Raw genomic sequence first — 21,776 nt, forward strand, 5'->3', positions numbered from 1 at the left:
TTTTCATTTCCTGGAAAAAAGACTAGATAAGGTTCAGAGGCCAAGCAATTTTGCCCATTTGGGGTTTAGAACTCTTGTAATTGTTGCTTGTTATTGATGTCATATGGCTAGATCTGAAGATGGTGGGTGGTGCTCGAGGTGGAGCTTTATCATATAGTCCAAGATATAGTTCAAGATGCTTGCACCTTCAAAAGGAAAGTCTTCGGGGGAGGAAATTTAGCATTCTCTACTCCCTTTTTCTGGGAAATAGATGGGGAAACAGTGGAAACAGTGTCAGACTTTATTTTTTTGGGCTCCAAAATCACTGCAGATGGTGACTGCAGCCATGAAATTAAAAGACACTTACTCCTTGGAAGGAAAGTTATGACCAACCTAGATAGCATATTCAAAAGCAGAGACATTACTTTGCCAACAAAGGTTCGTCTAGTCGAGGCTATGGTTTTTCCTGTGGTCATGTATGGATGTGAGAGTTGGACTGTGAAGAAGGTTGAGCGCTGGAGAATTGATGCTTTTGAACTGTGGTGTTGGAGAAGACTCTTGAGAGTCCCTTGGACTGCAAGGAGATCCAACCAGTCCATTCTGAAGGAGATCAGCCCTGGGATTTCTTTGGAAGGAATGATGCTAAAGCTGAAACTCCAGTTCTTTGGCCACCTCATGTGAAGAGTTGACTCACTGGAAGACTCTGATGCTGGGAGGGATTGGGGGCAGGAGGAGAAGGGGATGACAGAGGATGAGATGGCTGGATGGCATCACTGACTCGATGGACATGAGTCTGGGTGAACTCCGGGAGTTGGTGATGGACAGGGAGGCCTGGCATGCTGCGATTCATGGGGTCGCAAAGAGTAGGACACGACTGAGCAACTGAACTGAACTGACTCTCTTTTTCTACTACATAGTGGGGTTTTTGAGAATTTTTTAAAATACATTTTTTCGTTGTAGTGGATTTGTAATATTATATAAGTAACAGGTGTACAATATAGTGATTCAGAATTTTTAAAGGTCATACTCCATTTATAATTACTATAAAATTTGACTATATCACTTGTTATACAATGTATCATTATATCTTATTTTATACATAATAATTTGAACCTCTTAATTCCCTATTTTATTGCCTCTCTTTTCCCTCTCCTCACTGGTAACCACTAGTTTACTCTGTGTTTGCTTCTTTTTTGTTATATTTACCAGTTTGTTTTCTTTTATATTCCACATGTAAGTGATATCAAAAAGTTTACATCTTTGACTTATTTCCCTTAGTATAATACCCTCCAAGTCCATCCATGTTGCTGCAAACGGCAATAGTTCATTCTTTTTTATGGTTGAGTGGGCTGCCGTCTATGGGGTCACACACGACTGAAGCCACTTAGCAGCAGCAGCAGCAGTATTCCATTGTATACATATACCACAACTTCTTTATCCATTAATCTGCTGATGGGCACTTAGGTTGCTTCCATGTCTTGACTAAATAATGCTGCTAGGAATACTACGGTGGACGTACTATATTCCTGATTTCTGCTTTCTCCTAGCCTCTAAAATTCTGTTTAATATGAGCTAAAGTTGTTATTACTGTGAACATTTAATATTCACAGACAAGATAATTTTAGTTAAATTACCCATAAACACTTTTAAAATTAAAAAGTGATAAAACCTACTGGGTGGTAGAATTTTTTCCTTTGAGTGCTTCTTCAGGAAATCCTTTGGAGAAGGTACTTCAAGTTTTGCTGGTCCCATAGTTTTCATCGCAGTTTTAAATTTTTGCATGTCATCTTTTACAGTTGCTTTAAAAATTGATACATACCTAAAAATAAAAAAAAAAACTGTAGCATTTATATCTTTAATAAAAACCATATAAAGTTTTCAAAAGGATATACATTTCTAACTTACATATAGCTATATTCTATATTCTATAATATATATCTATATTCAATTGGAGACAGCCATTAAGCATAATTATCTGAGCCCTGTCCATCAGGCTTAGGCAAGCTATATTAAAGTTTTACTCTAATAAAACAGTGTCAGGATAAAGATGATCATAGTATTTACTTACTACTCTTTGACCATCTGTAGCATTTATAATGATGTAACCTCTCCCATTTCTGATATTGGTAGTGTGTCTCTCCTCTCTCTCTTTTTTTCTTTTTCTTTTGCTTATAAGTCTTCTCTAATGTTCACATTTGCCATTTCAATGATTTCTGCACTGATCATCATTATATCTCATTATTTGGAGTTTTTTTCTCTTTAAGTTTCTTAAGGTACAATTTTAGCTATTTGACTTTGAACATTTATACTTATATGTGTTTCCTGAGAAATCTGTATGCAGGTCAAGAAGCAACAGTTAGAACCAGACATGGAACAACAGACTGGTTCCAAATTGGGAAAAGAGTATGTCAAGGTTGTATATTGTCACCCTGCTTATTTAACTTATATGCAGAGTACATCATGCAAAATGCTGGGCTGGATGAAGCACAAGCTGGAATCAAGATTGCCAGGAGAAATATCAGCAATCTCAGATGCAGATGGCAGAAAGCAAAGAAGAACTAAAGAGCCTCTTAATGAAAGTGAAAGAGAAGAGTAAAAAAGCTGGCTTAAAACTCAACATTCAAAAAACCATGGCATCTGGTCCCATCACTTCATAGCAAGCAGATGGGGAAACAATGGAAACAGTGAGAGACTTTATTTTGGGGGGGCTCCAAAATCACTGCAGATGGTGACTGCAGCCATGAAATTAAAAGACGCTTGCTCCTTGGAAGAAAAGCTATGACCAACCTAGACAGCATATTAGAAAGGAATGCATTTGAGTCAGTTCTAATGAGGTGAATGAACCTAGAGCCTATTATACAAAGTGAAGTAAGTCAGAAAGAGAGATAAATATTATACTGTAATACATATATACAGAATCTAGAAAAATGGTAATGAAGAATTTATTTACTGGGCAGCAATGGAGAAACAAACATAGAAAATAGACTTATGGACATGGGGAGAGGGGAGGAGAGGGTGAGATGTATGGAAAGTGTAACATGGAAACTTACATTACCATATGTAAAATAGATAGCCAACGGGAATTTGCTGTATGACTCAGGAAACTCAAACAGGGACTCTGTATCAATCTAGAGGGGTGAGATGGGAGGAAGGTTCAAAAGGGAGGGGATATATGTATACTTATGGCTGATTCATGTTGAGATTTGACAGAAAACAACAAAATTCTGTAAAGCAATTATCCTTCAATAAAAAAATCAATAAATTAAAAAAAAAAGCAGAGATATTATTTCACCAACAAAGGTCTGTCTAGTCAAAGCTATGGTTTTTCCAGTAGTCATGTATGGATGAGAGAGTTGGACTATAAAGAAAGCTGAGTGCCAAAGAATTGATACTTTTGAACTGTGGTGTTAGAGAAGACTTTTGAGAGTCCCTTGGACTGCATGGAGATCCAATCACTCCATCCTAAAGGAAATCAGTTCTGAATATTCATTGGAAGGACTGATGCTGAAGCTGAAACTCCAATACTGCGGCCACCTGATGCGAAGAACCATCTCATCAGAAAAGACCCTGATGCTGAGAAAGATTGAAGGTGGGGAGAAGGGGATAACAGAGGATGAGATGGTTGGATGGCATCACGGACTCAATGGACGTGAGTTTGAGCAAGATCTGGGAGTTGGTGACGGACAGGGAAGCCTGGTGTGCTGGAGTCTATGGGGTTGCAGAGTTGGACACAACTGAGTGACTGAAATGACTTATCTAAGAGAAGCCAAAAATTCCCTCTAGGCATTGCTTCATAGCTGCATAGCACAAATTTTGATATGATATGCTTCCATTTTCATTCAGCTCAAAAACCTTTTAAATCCCCTTCTGATGTCTTCTTTGTGTTGGAAGTTTGTTTAGATGTGTTATGTTTGATCTCCAAATGTTTGGGGACTTTCCAGATATCTCTCTGATTTCTAATTAATTTCTATCATGGTTAAAAAAATATAGTTTGTAAAATTTCAATCCTTTAAAGTTTTTTGACACTTACTTTATGACACAAAGCACAGTCTATCTTGGTAAATGTTCTATATACACTGGAAAAGGAAGTGTACAACTGCCGCTATTGGCTGGAGTGTTCTATAACTGACAGGACAAAACGGGTTGGATACTATTTTCAAGTGTTCTAATAATCATTGAAAGAGATGTTGAAATCTCTGATTACAATTGTGGATTTATTTCTTCTTTTAGTTCTGTCAGCTTTTGCTTCATGTATTTTGAAGCTCCATTAGTAGGTGCACAGCCTTTAGAATTAGCATACCTTCTTGAAAAACTGATCACTTCATTATTAGAAAGTAATACTCTTTATCCCTCTTAAAATTCTATAGTCTAAAATCTACTGTTTGATATTAATATAACCAATACAGTATTCCTTTATGATAATACAGTATTTGTCTATTCTTCAAGTTTTTTCTGTGTCTTTATTTTTTAAGGGGGTTTTCAATAGCACCCCACTCCAGTACTCTTGCCTGGAAAATCCTATGGACAGAGGAGCCTGGTGGGCTGCAGTCCATGGGGTCGCTGAGGGTTGGACACGACTGAGCGACTTCACTTTCACTTTTCACTTTCATGCATTGGAGAAGGAAATGGCAACCCACTCCAGTGTTCTTGCCTGGAGAATCCCAGGGACAATGGAGCCTGGTGGGCTGCCATCTGTGGGGTAGCACAGAGTTGGACATGACTGAAGTGACTTAGCAGCAGCTTATGGAGAACATAGAATTTTTATCCTTTCTAACAGTTTCGTAATTGTTTGGACTATTGACATTTAATGTGATTTTTTTAAATGTATTTGTATTTAAAATTTCCATCTTGCTATTGTTTTCTACATATCCCATTGCTGGTTCTTCCTTATTTTGTGCTGTCTTATCTTTTGTTTTTATTTTGTAGAAGTTCTAAGGTTTACAATATATGTTTACCTCATCATAGTCTACCTTCAAGTATTATTATACTACAAGTATTATTATATTACAGGATATAAGAACCTCACAAAAGCTTCTACCCCTCCCCCATCTTTATCCTAGGGTTCTATGAGTGTTATAAAACCTGTAATTCGTTGTGGTTATTTTCCCCTTAAAAACCTAAGTATATTGTAACGAAATTTAAAAAGAAAAAAAAAAAACTAACATTTACCCATCTGTGTGTGTGTGTGTATGCTCAGTTGGGTTCGACTCTTTGTGACCCTATGGGCTATAGCCCACCAGGCTCCTCTGTCCATGGGATTCTCCAGGCAAGAATACTGGAGTGGGTTGCCCTTTCCTCCTACAGGGGATTTTCCTGACCCAGGGATCAAACTCTTGTCTCCTGTGACACCTGCATTGGCAGGTGGATTCTTTTACCATCGAGTCACCTGGGAAGCCATATTTACCATTTTATGTAATCTTTATGTCATTGTGTAAATCCAAATTTCCAGCTCATACCACTTTCTTGTGCATTATGGACTTTTAAAACTTCTGCTTCCTGTGTTTTCTGATGAAATATTTGCTCACCTTCCTTCTTCCTCCGTATGCAATGTTTCTTTTTTCCTTGGCTGTTTTTAGTATTTTTCTCTTTATTACTGGCTTTAGGAAATTTTATGTTAATTCCCCTTGGAATGGTTTCCCTCTTCTCTTCTTACAACTCCTCCTTTTCCCTCTTGGGGTTCATAATGATTCTTTGATTTGTGGATTTAAAGATCTCATTAATTTTATAAAAATTTTGACCACCATCCAAATATTTCTTCTTTATCTGTCTCCTCTCCTTCTGGGATCCTAATTACACTTGTGTTAGGTTGCTTGATGTGGTCAACAGCTCACTGATTCTGTTTTCCTTTTCAGTTTTTTTCCCCTCTCATTTTCATTTTGTGTTGTTTTATGTCTTTAAATCCAAAAATATTTTTTTCTTCAGTGTCTTAGCTATTATCACCATTCAGTATACTATTTTCATTTTAGACATAGCATTATTTATGTATTCAACTTAGATTTTTTTTTATCCTTCTATTTCTATGTCTTGCTCATGTTTTCATCTGCATTTGGAACACATGAAAATATTTTAAATAGTGGTTTTAATGTTCTTGTCTACTAATTCTCTCACTGATATCGTTTCTTTGTCTGTTTGTATTGACTGATTTTAATTCTCTCATTAGGGTTTTCAATGATGTATGGTTTTATTGTTAACCAACACTTTAATGTTTATCTTTCAGTTCCCCAAGGAGACTGGAATCTCTGAGGTATGGGAGATCAGGTACCATCAACTGTGGTTTTCCCAAGGAATCTGCCTCTTTGTGAAAGCTGAACAATCATCTTCAAGACTTGCAAAGAGCTGCAGTGAACTTTCTTGAAACTGGGTATATAACTCAGTGATGCAAAGACTCATAGCGTAATATATTTCTTTCTTAGCACAAATTCTTACTACTAATAAGGGGATTGGGTAAGGGTGATTGTGTTACTGTGAGGGCAATTTGTGTTACAGTGGGGAGAGAGAATTGGTTAAAAGTTTTATTATGCTCTGTTTTTTATGAATTAGTGTCTTGCAAGCACGACATCTTATCGAATTAAAAACTCCTCTTGGTTGTTGCTGGCAGTGTAGGTTGACTTTACCCTAACACAAAGGGTTCTCTGGCATCACATTTGGATGCCTTCTATTCTTTTCACCATAAGTTAGTTTTTCCTACTTATTTCTTCAGAGTAAACCAAGGAGTTTGAGCTGTCACTGCAACATTACCCAAGGGTGATATTACACATTTGCCAACTAAATAAAGATTTTTCCTATAAAATTTCTTGAAAAAGCCACCTAAACACAGTAAAGCTTTTTAAATTTACTAATAAACAAAACACCTATTTAATAAACTATCTTAACATTCAAATTCAGGATTCTATGAAAAATATAATCTGCCAGCGGGTTACAGAGGAGGAGCTTTTATCTTGTACAATACACAGGAATTTTCGATTAAAACTCCATTCAGTAATAGTTAATTTGAACACTTCTCATAAACTCTGAAACTGTACCAAATCTTACTTTGAATTCCTATTTCCAATCTCTACTAGATTTTGAGAAGTTAATGGAAAACAAAATAGGTATTGGTCTGGTTAAAAAAAAGATACCCAGGCTTAAAGATGAAGGATCTGTCCACTTGTTGAAGATGTTAGGCACTCCAAGTAATTACTAAAAAAGAAAAGTGACAATTAAGATCTGAAAGACCTTAAAGATTATCCAGTTCATGTAATTTGTTTTACAGATCAGAAAACAAATTTTAATAATATATTCGAGATCACAAAACCAATCAGTTGCAGAGCCTAATTTTTTGTTTTTAGCCCAGTGTGCTTTCAATGTAGTTTTGACTTGGAACAAGAAAAAGGAGAAAGATAAAGCTGCAAAATCCTAGAAGGAATGAGATTTTCCCTATTCTTTACCTTCTTTTGTCCCCAGATTTAAGTAAGTGCTAAGTCCCAGGTGAGTAACTGACACGTTTACTGTCTGGTACCTTTTTGAAAATGTGGGGAACCTAACACCTATATAAAAAGGGGTCCTAACACCTATATAAAAATCTTAACTCTATCACATATTTTTGGGTCTCTGTCAATCCATTCTTTTTTATATCAACTATCAGATCAAAAGAAGACCTTAGGCACTATCTTGTGCATTTGTTTCATCAATCAAAAAAAAAAAAAAGAGAGAGAGGCTCAGAGACAGAAATTTATATTTGACAATACTCGGGGAAAAATGGGTATTATCTTTCTTTAGAGAAAGCAGTGGTGAAGTCAGAAACAAAAGTGAATTCCTGAAAACAAGATATCAAGTATCCTAATGCAGGATAATAAAATTGTGACTTCTCTTTTTTCAACACTAAGATATTTCAGGCTATGTTGCATACCATATCACACACGTACAATTAACTTACAAACAATTACACACGTATGAACAAGAGGCTGACATAAGAAAATGGCCCTCTCACAGCACTGGTCCACCCTCTCTCTGAATTATGAAGAGCTAAATACTTATATTTCGCAACTTCTTCTTTAAGAAGCTATCACCCAAGTCTACTTCACTGAGATAAAAATAATCTCGTTTTGAAAGTCATACGACTTTTACTTAATCCTGAAATGGGACAATTCTTCTCCATTCTTGTTTCAAGTGATAATCATTGCTTACCCACATACCTAGGAGGCTGTGGAGGCTCCTTCCAGTCACTGGGTATGAGGTTATAAATGCTCTCAGAAGGGCCCGCTGGATCCATGGCCACCATACGAGTCCTGAAAACTACTTAGCTTTTTTCTCACTATAGCAATATCTCCATCCCTTTCTTCACAGCTTGTCCTTTCCTCTCCTACCCTCTTGCCTTCTCAAGGAATGAACGTTTCTTTCACGCAATACCCCCGCGACCTCTTATTCGAGTCCTCTCTTCGCAAGAAAGTAAAACACCTCTTCTTCGACTCTTGGGCTCGCTTAGCGTTGTTGACGGCACGACTGCCGTGGAAACAGTAACTAGGCAACGAGGAAGGTGGCTTCGCAATCTAGTTTTCCAAACTTTCCTTTCGCAACGGCTCCTTTTCTGTCAGAGAAGCTCAACGTGAAAACCACAATTTTTATGTACCTTTGGGAGTAAAGGGGTGGAAAATGGCGTCCCCTTGAAAATGTTGCTCTTTTCTCTGTGTATTTGGTTAAAAAAAGATAAATTCTACCACAGACAAACGGGAAACTGTGCCGCTGTGCAGGCGTCACACAATACTCTCGTTCACATGCGTGACCCTGTGGGGCGGGGCGAGCGACTGAGGCCACGCTGACGCACGTCCGACGTGAAGAACAGGACGAGGGAGGGAGGGGCCTAGGATCGAGTGGGTGAGGCGCAGGACGAGTCGTTTACCAGGTACTGGGCAGCTCGGGGGTGGGCGTGGCGCGCGAACGCGGAGGCCAGCCCCTGCGCAGGCGCAGAGGCCGCTGCGCGGGTTCGGGCGAGGTGGACCTCACGAGGCCTGGGTCCTGGGCTGTGGGCCATGTGGGGCAGGAGTCCGAGGTGCGGGAGTGTGTCCCGAGGCGGCGCTGGCGGCTCCCGGAAGCTCTTTCCCATTTCCTTTCCTTTCCCCCCGTCTTCTCAGTGTGATTTCCTTGGTGAGTTATTTGAGGAGAAAGGGAAACTGTAGAATCAGTCCGTTCCCATCGCATGCCCTTTTCCGGTCCGAGTCTTCCCCTGTGCGCTACTGGGCGGTGATCCCAGCAATCTGGACGCGCCCGCCTTCCCGGCCGCTTGCGTCCCGCGCTCAGCCGTGCGGCCACCGGTGCGAGCGCTCAGGACAGCTCCCCTCCTCCTTCCCTCGGCCACCTGTCTCCCTTACTCTCGCTCCTCGCTGCTTCTCCCCCTGTTTACCTCTTTATCTGGCCCCTCCTCTTAGGGCTTGACTTTGTTTTCTAAGCAAACAGGCTAAACCAGAAGAATCCTTCTAAACGGGCCTTTGAATTTTATGCTCGTCCCTTTTTGAAAATAGTCTTGGGAGCGGTTTTATTCCTTTTTATCCGTGTGGTCTTCCATGAACCTACCGATTCCCATATTGACTGCTGAAAGACTCTCATTTAGCAATCCAGAGGCTCTGAAAGACATTTTGGCAATATGGTTCTGACCAACCTTATAGAAGCCAGTCTGCCCAAAGGGAGTAAGGATGCTTGAAGATAAGAGGCCAGTTTTGGCCCTGTCACTCCCAGGGTGCCCGGTGGTGGAGACAAAGCAGCATGGTAGCTTGGTTGACTTAAAAGAGTTTATTGGCTCTGCCTTCTGAGATGGTCCATGCTCTGTCTGTGGAGTTTTGTTTCTCACTAAATAAATCCAGTTCTTACTTAAAACAAAGTTTGCTGAATGTGTAGGTGCTTATCATCTTGGGCTCTTGGTGAATTTCAGTAGATAAGAATAAACTTAGTTTTTTCTTATCCAGTTGGTCAGGTTTCTATTTTTTTATCCCAGGCGTGTAACAAACATTTTATTTCCGATGAATGGCACCTTGGGGTTGATGGTTCTGTTCTTCACATCAGACTTTCTGTTTACAAAATATTTGTATGTATATGCCACTTTGCCCTTTTCCTTTCCATTTTTGAGTATTTCATGTTTTTGGTTATTTTTGCTTAGCTTGTGTAGAGAATAATTCTGTTCTCTATATGTGCTAAGATTTGAACCGAGGACTTGGAATGATAATAGTTAGCCAAATGGACAGTCCTTGGCCAAAGTTTGTAACATTTTTAATTAGAAGGAACACATAAGGACTCTCTATGTTTATCAGTTCCTGAAAGAGCCAATAAGGGCAAAGCATGATTTCTCTAGGTAGTAAGTACCCACTGGCCTCAGTTAGTCTTGACTTCCTGTTGTTACTGAATACAGAAACTTCACTGATGTCAGTATATTTATTATGGTTTTAAAAATACTGAACAGAATTTAACGTCTCACTGTAGTATATTTAGTATACAGTCTTAGGGAAGTTGTTAAATCATTTGGAAAGGAACTTTTTTCCGCTTTAGGTATTGGTCTGTAATTCTTGGCTTTTGAAAGCATGTTTACAAAGAATATATTCCTGATTTTTCTAATTCACTCAAAATGGCAGTCCTGTTCAAGGAAATGCCTATGTTCAGTATGTCCACATAGAATTAGTGTTGGTGTGCCATCAGAGGTAGTGAACCTTTTCTGTAAATGGCTCTATAATAAATATTTCAGGGATTTGCAGGCCAGATGTATTCTTTTGAAACTACTTAAGCACTACCATTATAGCTCCAAAACAACCAAAGACAGTACTTAAGAAATGGAAAAAAAAAAAAAAATGAATGAGCAAAGTTTTTTTCCCGTGAAACATAATTTACAAAAACAGGGGTGAGCTACATTTGGCCTGTGGGTTATAGTTTGCACGGACACCTTATATGAATGGTTGTACATACAAATTAGTTTTTTTTTTTTTTTTTACTAAGGATTATTTCAGTCTACTTAGATGAATAAAATGGTCAGAGGTGGGAGTAGAAATAGGACAGCTGGGAGAAAAACCCTTTCTAAAGACATAGTCTTCACAATATTTTTCTAAGTTATAGAATTACAAAGAGTACTTAATCATTTGAATAAGATATTCAAAACCTTTAAGAGAATATTTACTAGCAAAAGACTAACAACAGAAAAGGCTTAGTTGGCTTTGATTCTAAAAGGCAAAGATGAGTGGTGAATTTGGAAAATGATTGTAAGATCCCTGTGATTACCACGTGGCACTGAAGTGTGGGCCTTCCACCGCGCTGTTTCAGTCAGCTGATTAACTGGAGGGGTTGTTTAGAGGATTTTTACGTATTACAAGCAAAGCTTCTAACCTGCTGGTTAGTTTATATCCTAGTACATTTGCATTTTTTCTTATTACTTATGGGAAAACAACATTGCTGTAAAAATGCAGCAATTTTTAAGAATATTTTAAAACCTTAGAATATCTTTCTTCATAAAATAGTGGACTAGATTTAGTCATTCTTAGAAATTTAAATAGAGATTGTATTAAAACAGGATGACAGGTATAATCATTGCACAAATATTTTCGAAAGTTCATTGAACTGTAGCCAGTTCTTATCGTGAAACGAAATATTTTAAATGGGTGACAAATGCTAAATCATTTTCACTAAATAGATTTTGAAAGTTTACCAGAAGTATTGAAAACTAGGTAATTTTATAATGGAATTGAAATTTTCTGGACTATTTTGGAAGTAAAAATTGATGTACTTATAATTTCGATTATCAATCATCTAGTGTAAGCATAGGAAAATATCACTGTAAATACTTTGCTAAAAGGTAATATGTATTTCTTGTTTAAAAATGTAACTGTGTTAGCATTCTTAGAAAATAATTTTAAAATGTGTTAAAAGTGGTTTCTGTACTTTCTTTCCCTTGAAGTCTATATTCAGTTTTGATCAGCTTGCCACAGTAAAATTGTTAAAGTTCATACCTCGAGGTCACACAGTATTTAATATGTACATGTGGACATTCTGTTTTTTAAAGTTCTTGCTGTGATACTGACACATCACTACCTTTTCATTTGTCTCTGATAAGGTCTTTTATGTCTAAGAAGTATCTACTGGAACTAGTGGATCAAAAAACTACACTATAAGCGACTAGTAAGAAAACCTGTTTAAAAATTATTAATGTGTAATGGAGTGGTATACATCGTCCATCCCCTGAAGAATTAGAGAGTTTACTAAAATACTTTTGTATAGAACTTGGCTCTACACCAATTATTTGCAAACATCAATAATTCAGTAAAACCTGAGTACTTTACGGTCAAGAGATTTGGTCTTTAAGTACTGGTTTTGTTTCTTGACTCTTATGTGATTGACTCCCATTTTAATTTGAAATAGTTCTGTTCTTTGGCTGAAGAAAAATTGCCTGTTCATGACCCCTTTACTGAAAAACATATTAAAATATAAGTAAATGAAAAACACCTTATAATATGGCTTTGAATCATAAAGGAACATGATTTGCAGTCGGTCCTCACTTTTCACAAGTTCTCTATTTGTAAATTCTACTTGCTAAAATTTATTTATAACCCCAAATTAATGCTTACAGCACTTCTGCAGTCACTCATGGCCACATGCATGAGTGGTGAAAAATCTGAGTCATGAGGTATGCATGTTTCAAATTGGGGTCAAGTAAGGTGATGCTTTGCCTTCTTGTTTCAGCTCCTACTGTAAACAAGGGTCTTTTTTGAATTCTATTTAAGGGCCACATATTTTGCATTTTTGTGCTTCTGGTTGCTGGTTTTGTTGTTTAAAATGGCCCCCAAGCAGAGGGCTGAAGTGCTGCCTTGTGTTCCTAAGGCAGTGAGGCCACCATGTGCCTTACAGAGGAAATGTGTGCGTTAGATAAGTTTCCTTCAGGCATGTATTAAAGTCTGAGTTCACTGGTAGTGAATCATTATGTATATATTAAATAAGATGTCTTTAAGCAGAAACACACATAAAACATTATGTATTGATCAGTTGGAAAAAATATTGTAACCAGAGGCTCACAAGAACCTAGGAACAGTGTGTTTCCCCCAGAAGCAGTGGTTCAGTGTTCACTAATTCATATTCATGGTGACCTGATAGACTTAACTACCATGAATAATGAGTACTGACTCTATTACCTCTTAAGTAAAAATTCAGTTTCCAGATAAAAGTTAGATGCCATGGGCATTATTCCATCTTCTCTTGCAGTTTGGTTGGCCTATAGTGGATGTTGAAACCCTAAAATTAGTTTGTGGCTGGATGTTACAAAGTAAAATTTAGTATGTAATTTCTTAAATTTTCTTTAAAATGATAATATTTGTTACATGTTAGAGCACTTTATAAGCTAGTGTCAGGAAGATTTTTATGGTGAAATAATATTGATACTGAATTGATAAATTGAACTGTCACAATTTTCTACTTTCAATTCGTATAAAACAAAGGAAGAGTAAGGTTACAAAGGATAAGGTGAAGTTAACATGCATTAACGCTTGTATTAGTCTTTTGCTTTTAATGGAGTTGATGTTAAGCATTATAGCAACCAACCTAAAGTGGAAAAGATCAGATAAAAAATTTAGTGTCCATAAAAACAAACCAGCTACTCCGGTAATACACAATTATTAGCAATACAGATGTCAGAAATTTCTGCATTGGGAACTAAAAAAGATGATACTCTGTGATATAAGCAAAAGCTACCTGAATAGGAGGTTAAGCAGGCTGCTTAATATAGTGTCCTCAAAATAATTAGTGTTAAAGAATAGTACCAGAATAAAAGTAGTTTAATAAAAGAAATTGCTGATGGGGTTCAAATGTACAGTTCTCTGACCCTTTGTTTACTTCAGGGAAAGGATTAACCTGTGCCCAACATGGATGAGTGCCCCTTGTTTTCTCTGAAGGTTTATAAACAAGAGCTTCCCTGGTGGCTCAGATGGTAAAGAATCCGCCTCCAATGCAAGAGGCCTGGGTTCAATCCCTGGGTCAAGAAGTTCCCCTGGAGAAGGGAATGGCTGCCCACTCCAATATTCTTCCCTAAAGAATTCCACGGACAGAGGAGCCTGGCGGGCTACAGTCCATAGAGTCGCAAAGAGCCAGACACAACTGAGTGACTAACACAGACTAACACTAGCCCCTTGTTTTCTCTGAAGGTTTATAAACAAACCAAACTATGAAAAAAAAAAGCCTAGTTCTGTGTCTAGATATTCTGATTCAATTTATATGTTTTTAGTCTTTTATCACTGAGTGACAGTGGTTAATATTACTATATAAATGAATATTCTTATGTGCCTATCACCATGCTATATGCTTTGAATTTATTATAAATCATTTAAATAGCCAAGAGGTACCCATGTGTGGCAGACACTTTATCTGCACTCTTTATAGTCGATATTAACAGCCAAATCATGATTCAGATGGATAAATAATCTAAAAGAGTAATTCAGATACTTACTTCACACTTTTTAGTCCACTGATTTCTTTCCATCTGATCACTGAACATACAGTTAAATCATTAAAATTTTAGATGTCATTGTGTAAACTTACATTTATCATTTCATTATAGTATCTTGTATATTGCTTGATGGCAGAAATTCAGTACTGTTAGTAAAATTCTTTCTTATAGTAAGATACACATATTGGAAAATAGTATCTTAATCTTTCAATAATAGCTTTAGGGAACCATGCAAAGGGTCAGTTTATTATTTTTCTGTACTTAAAAAATGCCAATTAGACATTTTAACAATAGACTATCTGTGGAATTTAATGATACAGTATGCAGTTATGATTAATTTCAAATTTTTTCCATTATAGACTCCACTTTTTGCAAAGACTGAGTTTGCTTCAGCATCCACAAACTCTTCACCTCAGATTGGTTCCTGTGTGTTTTCTGTTTGCAAGTCAGCAGGAGTTAAGCATATACCAGCTGAAAAGCCAAATAAGGAAATGCATCCCTTCTTCCAGCAGTTCTAAGTTAACTTGTAAGTTAAATTCAGTGTAAGCTGAAAATGGTTTAAATGTTTTATTAGAGAACACAGTTTGAGTAGCATGAATGATCAGAGTAGTAAAGAACAAAAAGTTTTCAGAACGTGTCTAAACACACCATCTAACGTTTAATAGTTGCCTATTGGTTGTACCACGGAATATGTGGAAAGTCTCACTACATGCCTGTAAAGTTACTCTAATCACTTTAAATAAATATCGTAGCAGTTATTAAATTGTACTTTACATATGACTAAACATCTCACCTGTCTGGCACACATCTGGTGTTTTAACGGTGAGTGTATTTCCAAAGACAGGGATCTGATCAGTATGGGGAATTACAGAGCTTCTCCAGATACCAGCATGAATTTATCCTCTTATCAATGGAAACATTCCTGAGGGGTTTTTTTGCTATCATTCTGGAGTCTGGGATTTGAGTTGTGTCTCCACTGGTGATGTTTATAGGAAAGAAATGAAAGTGATGGTCCGAGTCAGAGAAAGTTATAAATCTGTAGCCTTTGAGTTTGTTGTCGATTATCCATTTTTCTTAAGTATTTACATAATGTTATATCTTTCACTAGCTTTTTTTATAAGCTAGTGAAAAACATGAAAAAATGTAAGAATGATTTTTAACAGTATGCATGTAAAAGGCGTGTAAGAAAGAAAAGGTCATACCTTTGTTCTATATATAATTGTTCTTTGGAAAATTCTTTAAGCATCGTATAAGCAAATATTTTATTCTGGTTTCTTGTTGTGAATTCTTTGACTAAGAAATTTATGAGTAACACGATAGTCTATCAACATGTTCATATAACTAATGAGAAATACAGAGACTATTCAGCTTTTTGAATTGCAAGTATATAGCATCCCAACTCCAAGTAATCCTTATTTACTTGGGTTACAAACCATGAGACAATTTTCATTATAGAAAAAGAAATAGTAATTTGATTTAGTATCTTTTTTAAAAAAGTATCTATGATACAACATTCTCAGAATAAAGTTTCTGTTGCTCATAGTTACAAATGATTACTCACTCTCTTGAGACTTGAAAAGATTACTAAAAAGATAATATGTAATATATGAGAATTTAGGTTTGGATAATTTTTTAATGCCATATAAAATTCAGAAGAATTTTAAGTTTATGTACTGTGGGCATGATTCTGCTTAATCCTATTGGTATGTTAAGCCTATTGAAATTAGTAACCAAATGTCTTTCCTTGTCTTTATGTTTTGAAAAGGGCCAAAGCCAGTTTTTCTGTTAGCTTGGGCAGCAAAGTGAAAAGAGAATGCTCCACTTTAAGCGATGTCAGCTTCTGAAACAGATAGCTCAGAAATGCCTGTCTCGCATCCATGTGAAAACAGATAAACATCCACAGCTATTTCTTTCAAGAACCTTTGCGCTTACAGAATTAAGGAAATCATGGCATTCCATCTATTCTCTTGTTGGAGACAAAAATATTATCCTGATGGGACCTCCTGGTGCTGGGAAAACAACAGTAGGCAGGATAATAGGCCAGAAACTGGGTTGTTGTGTCATCGATGTGGATGATGATATCCTTGAAAAAACCTGGAATATGAGTGTGTCTGAAAAATTGCAGGATGTTGGTAATGAGCAATTTTTAGAAGAGGAAGGAAAAGCCGTGTTAAACTTCTCTGCATCTGGAAGTGTGATTTCCCTTACTGGGTCCAACCCAATGCATGATGCTAGCATGTGGCATCTAAAGAAAAACGGGATAATTGTTTATCTGGATGTACCTCTACTAGATATAGTCAGTCGTCTAAAATTAATGAAAACAGATAGGATTGTAGGTCAGAATTCTGGAACCTCTATGAAGGACTTACTTAAGTTTAGAAGACAGTACTATAAGAAGTGGTACGATACTCGTGTTTTTTGTGAAAGTGGGGCTTCCCCGGAGGAGGTAGCCAACAAAGTGCTGAGTGCAGTTAAAAGATACCAAGATGTGGATTCAGAAACATTCATTTCCACAAGACACATTTGGCCTAAAGACTGTGAACAGAAAATTCCAGCGAAATTCTTTAGTGAAGCTGTGATTGAGGGGTTAGCTTCTGACGGTGGACTTTTTGTTCCTGAGAAGGAGTTTCCAAAGTTAAACTGTGGGGAGTGGAAAAGCCTGGTAGGAGCAACATACATAGAAAGAGCACAGATACTTCTGGAAAAATGTATACATCCTGCTGACATACCTGCTGCCAAGCTGGGAGAAATGATTGAAACTGCTTATGGGGAAAACTTTGCCTGCTCAAAAATCGCCCCTGTCAGGCACCTGTCAGGTAACCAGTTCATCCTGGAGTTGTTTCATGGACCAACGGGATCATTTAAAGATCTGTCTTTACAGCTCATGCCCCATCTTTTTGCACACTGTATTCCACCAAGTTGCAATTTTATGATACTTGTAGCCACCTCAGGAGACACTGGAAGTGCAGTCTTAAATGGCTTTAGTCATCTTAATAAGAATGACAAGCAGAGAATAGCCGTGGCCACATTTTTTCCTGAAGACGGAGTCAGTGATTTTCAAAAAGCACAAATAATTGGCAGTCAGAATGAAAATGGATGGGCGCTAGGTGTCAAGTCAGATTTTGATTTCTGCCAGACATCTATAAAAAGAATTTTTCAAGATTCTGATTTTACTGGCTTTCTTGCTGTGGAATATGGAACTGTCTTAAGTTCAGCTAATTCCATAAACTGGGGCCGACTGCTTCCCCAAGTAGTTTATCATGCTTCAGCATACCTTGATCTTGTTAGCCAAGGATTTATTTCTTTTGGAAGCCCAGTTGATGTGTGTATTCCCACAGGAAACTTTGGTAACATTTTAGCAGCAGTGTATGCCAAAACCATGGGAGTCCCTATTCGAAAATTTATCTGTGCTTCTAATCAGAACCATGTTTTGACTGATTTTATAAAAACAGGACATTATGATATAAGGGAAAGAAAACTAGCACGGACCTTTTCACCAGCAATTGATATCCTCAAATCTTCAAACCTGGAACGACATTTACACCTGATGGCTAATAAAGATGGACAGTTAATGAGAAGACTGTTTAATCAGTTAGAAGAGGAGCATCACTTCCAGATAGAGAAGATCCTAGTTGAGAAACTTCAGCAGGATTTCGTGGCCGACTGGTGCTCCGAGGGAGAGTGCCTGGCAGCTATTCACTCTACCTACAACACTTCGGGGTACATTCTGGACCCACACACTGCAATTGCTAAAGTAGTTGCAGACAGAATGCAAGACAAAACTTGCCCAGTGATTGTATCCTCTACAGCTCATTACTCCAAGTTTGCACCTGCTATCATGCAGGCTTTAAAGATCAGAGAAATCAATCAGACTTCATCAAGTCAGGTTTACTTACTAAGTTCATACAATGCCTTACCTCCACCGCACGAGGCTTTATTAGAGAGAACAAAACAGCCAGAGAAGATGGAGCACCAGGTCTGTGCAGCTGATGTGAATGTCCTGAAGAATTATGTGGAAAAACTTGCACAAAATCAATTCATATGAAAGTTTTCTAAGTAAAAGAAAAAAAAAATTCTGGTGAAAAGCATGCAGTAATAAATCACAAAAGTTGATTTTGAGTACAAATAACATTTTGTTTTTTATGCAAATATGTATGTCTGTATATAGATCTGTTATCTTTTGGAATTTCAGTAGCCTCATCTCTAGGTCTGTCCATTGTCCCTACACATGCTTCTTGGATCCTTAATCTAGAAGTGACAGAAAGTAGCGTAATGCATGGACCCTTGTGCTGTGTTCTGCACCCGTGTGGGATATATCAGTTTCTCTTCCCTCATCCCCACTTTTGAATGGACCAAAATGTCTGGTACTCTATCTGACACTTAAAATATTTCAGCATAGTTGTTACATAGTATATCTGTAACCATTATTAGTTCTTTATTGACTAGAAAGATAATGTATACTCTAATGGCTAACTTATTTAGAAGAAGTAGTAAGCACATTTATTAAGAAATGGCTGGCATTTTTGACTCTCCTCAAATTCCATTTTGGACTATAATTAATTAAATGGATCCTAAACCATCCGGATTAGATAAGTGTTCCAGCCTTCACTCCCCTTAGGATGTGTATAGTTAAGGTGATGTAGTTTGAAAATCAAGACACAAGATTTAAATCTAGGATGTGATCAACAGAACTACCTAGTAGTAGATACAGAAATAAAACTGCATATCTGTTTCAAGAGAAAAGCTTTCCAAAATTCAGAGTATTTGAATAGTCTTAAGTATGGTTATAGTTATAGCAGTTTTCTTGTATTATTTGGACTCTATTCCTATATAATTTGTCTATTGTCTTTTTTTTCAGTGAACATTGTCTTTTTTGGCAGCTAAAACCACATGCAATTGATGCACATATTTAGTGTTTCCTTCTTTGTAGTAACAATACATTATAATCATGATTTACATTTGTGAATTTCTTGAATGTTTTATTTCTGAATTAAAAGATTTGTTACTGAAAGGACCTGTTAGTGTAATGGACTACTGTCAACCACAAGATGGCATTCCTAACATAATTTGTCTTTGCTGATAATATTCTGTTTCATTTTCTGGGAGAACTACCTCCATAAAGAAACATATTGCAGGTTGTCAAGGAAAAAATTGTAAAAGTTTAATGAGCAGAAATGATTTGTTTAAAAATTAAAAAAATTAAACCAACTATGGTAACTTTGGCTCTCCAGCTTCTAAAAAGTACATTCTAAAACCAAAACTTGAAAACCAAGAGCAGTTACAAGAAAATAATGGAGGATTCAAAGTTCACTTATTCATGTATGTCTTAGTTATTTTATCATTTGCTTTTAAGGATAAGTGTTTCAGTAACCGATATGTTTAGAAAATACATGTAAATTTTCCTGTGTGTATGAGAATGCACTATTTTTCTGAAAGTGGGAGGGACAATTTTGTTTGTTTTTAAAAGACATGATTTTTGCCCACGAGACTGTAGTGAAGGAGACAATATGTAAAATTGAATCAGGTTCAACATAGAAGAGTTATTGCAAGACAGTTCATGAGTAAGTAAAAAGTAAGGGTTACAGTCAAGAGCTGTCGGATTACCATGGGCCAATTAGAAAAGATGTCACAGAAGACACAGAAGCTTCTGTGAGTCCTGAAGGGTAGCAAGATTTTCTAGGTGAAAAGGAAGTGGAAGTACATTCTAGGTAGACAAGGGAAATAGGTACAGTGAGTTGCTCAAGAGAGCACATTCCTTTATCTCCAGTTCATTTGTTCTCTTATTTCATGCTTTCACTTTTTCTCAATACCAAGTCCAGCCCTTCCCTCTCAGCTAATGACCTTGCCTCAGTCAAGAGGAAATAAGCCATCAGTGAAGACATGGCTTCCTCTCACCAAGTGTCTAAATCTGCTGGACTGTTTGTCTCCTCACCTGCTCCCCCTGGATTGAATTGGGTGGTATTCCTTCCCCTGTGTCTTAGCTTCTGTTCCTGTTGGAATACTCCCATCATGTGCTTCATCCACTGTATCCTCAAGTGCTGCTTCAGCTTCTCCCCTCTGACGGGACCTTCCTTTCTATACCATTCAGATGCTCTCTTTTCACATCTTAAAAAGCATAAGAGCAAAACAAGTCAACATCCACATTCCCCCACCATCCACTCTTTTATTTATGTTCCATTCAAGACCAAGCCTCTTCGAAAAGAGTTGTCTACGTGTGTGGTCTCCACTTTCTTGCCTCTCATGTTCTCCAGAATGTGTAAAGTACGTGTACTGTTCGGGGAGGAATAATAAAACAGAAACACATGTGCTGCTCCCCACTTTGCTTTAAGAGTAGAACATGCCTCGTGTTTGACACCTGTTGTAGCTCCTATTTGATTGCATTTGCTTCTCTCCCTCAGAAGTAACCACTATCCTAAATTTTCTCTTTATCATTTCCTTGTTTATATGTACAGTTTTGCCTCTTTTTAAATTTTATGTAAATGGAATCATACTATACATATTCTTCCATGACTTTGTTTTATTCAGTAATTTTAAAATTTAACCATGCAGATGACAGAAGGCAGAGTTCATTAATTTTAATTACTGTATAATATTCTATAGAATGAATGCCACAATCTATCCATTTATGTTAGTGGACATTTAAATGGTCTAATATTTATCTGTACTTGTGTCCAATAGGTATACTGTTTCATAAAATTTGTATTGAAGGCAAGTGAAAATGAACTTACAAACATCTGTGATTCTTTCTAATGGTATATAAAAATATATTTCATATCTTAGCTGTGTTAAAATAAAAATGTGTGGTTTGTTTATAATATGAAAAATTATCAGTTTTTGAGCAATGGTTGTAATTTCTTCCTTCTCCAATCTTTGAAATTATTTTACAATGTCAAAAATGTGGTGAATTTGTAAGATTTTTGAGAAAAAAGAAATGAGATTTTTAATTGGATATCAATGAAAATAGTAAAATATTTTTTCATCAAAATAGAGTTTAGAAGGTAATAAATTGTTCTGTTTGAAGTTTCTGTTAGATTTTAATAGCAATTCACTTCCAAAAACAATCACAGCAAATATTGTTTCTCTTAATCCATTAGATCATTTAAAACATTTTCTAATTCAAACTACTTAAAGCATTAAGAAAAAAAAGTAGCTGTTTTCATATGAGCTGTTTTCACATGAGCCTCAAACTCATGGGAACATAAGTAATAGAGTTTTGTGCAGGAAGATGATTAAAGCCTGATGATCAAAGCCTGTGTATGAAATAGTTATTGGTATGGGCCCTGTCTGTGTACTCCAGCCACTCTTTGAAACTTTAAAAACTTTAAAAACAAATAGCCTCCTTTAAAATCAGAGG

At 36.9% G+C, this 21,776-nt stretch overlaps 2 protein-coding genes across 4 annotated transcripts in view; one reads left to right on the forward strand and one right to left on the reverse strand.

Annotated features, from left to right (window-relative positions):
* The window catches only part of ENKUR (enkurin, TRPC channel interacting protein), a 174,533-nt gene that overhangs the window by 23,722 nt on the left and 129,035 nt on the right, over positions 1-21,776 (reverse strand). Inside the window, exons 1-3 of one of the 3 annotated variants that reach the window (XM_055543834.1) lie at positions 8,154-8,745; positions 7,098-7,158; positions 1,653-1,798 (exon numbers count right to left, since the gene is read on the reverse strand). In XM_055543834.1, the coding sequence (XP_055399809.1) occupies positions 1,653-1,761 (109 nt within the window). In that variant the 5' untranslated portion in view covers positions 1,762-1,798; positions 7,098-7,158; positions 8,154-8,745. Of the gene's footprint in view, positions 1-1,652; positions 1,799-7,097; positions 7,159-8,153; positions 8,746-21,776 lie in introns of those variants that run through there. The other 2 variants (XM_055543832.1, XM_055543833.1) reach the window with 2 other exon arrangements.
* On the forward strand, positions 8,879-21,407 carry THNSL1 (threonine synthase like 1). The gene is made up of 3 exons (XM_055543830.1): positions 8,879-9,102; positions 14,782-14,948; positions 16,188-21,407. Exon 3 carries the CDS (start codon positions 16,236-16,238, stop codon positions 18,465-18,467), a length of 2,232 nt encoding a protein of 743 aa, XP_055399805.1. The 5' UTR covers positions 8,879-9,102; positions 14,782-14,948; positions 16,188-16,235; the 3' UTR covers positions 18,468-21,407.

This window comes from Bubalus kerabau, chromosome 13 (genome assembly GCF_029407905.1).
Source record: "Bubalus kerabau isolate K-KA32 ecotype Philippines breed swamp buffalo chromosome 13, PCC_UOA_SB_1v2, whole genome shotgun sequence".
NCBI lineage: Eukaryota > Metazoa > Chordata > Mammalia > Artiodactyla > Bovidae > Bubalus > Bubalus kerabau.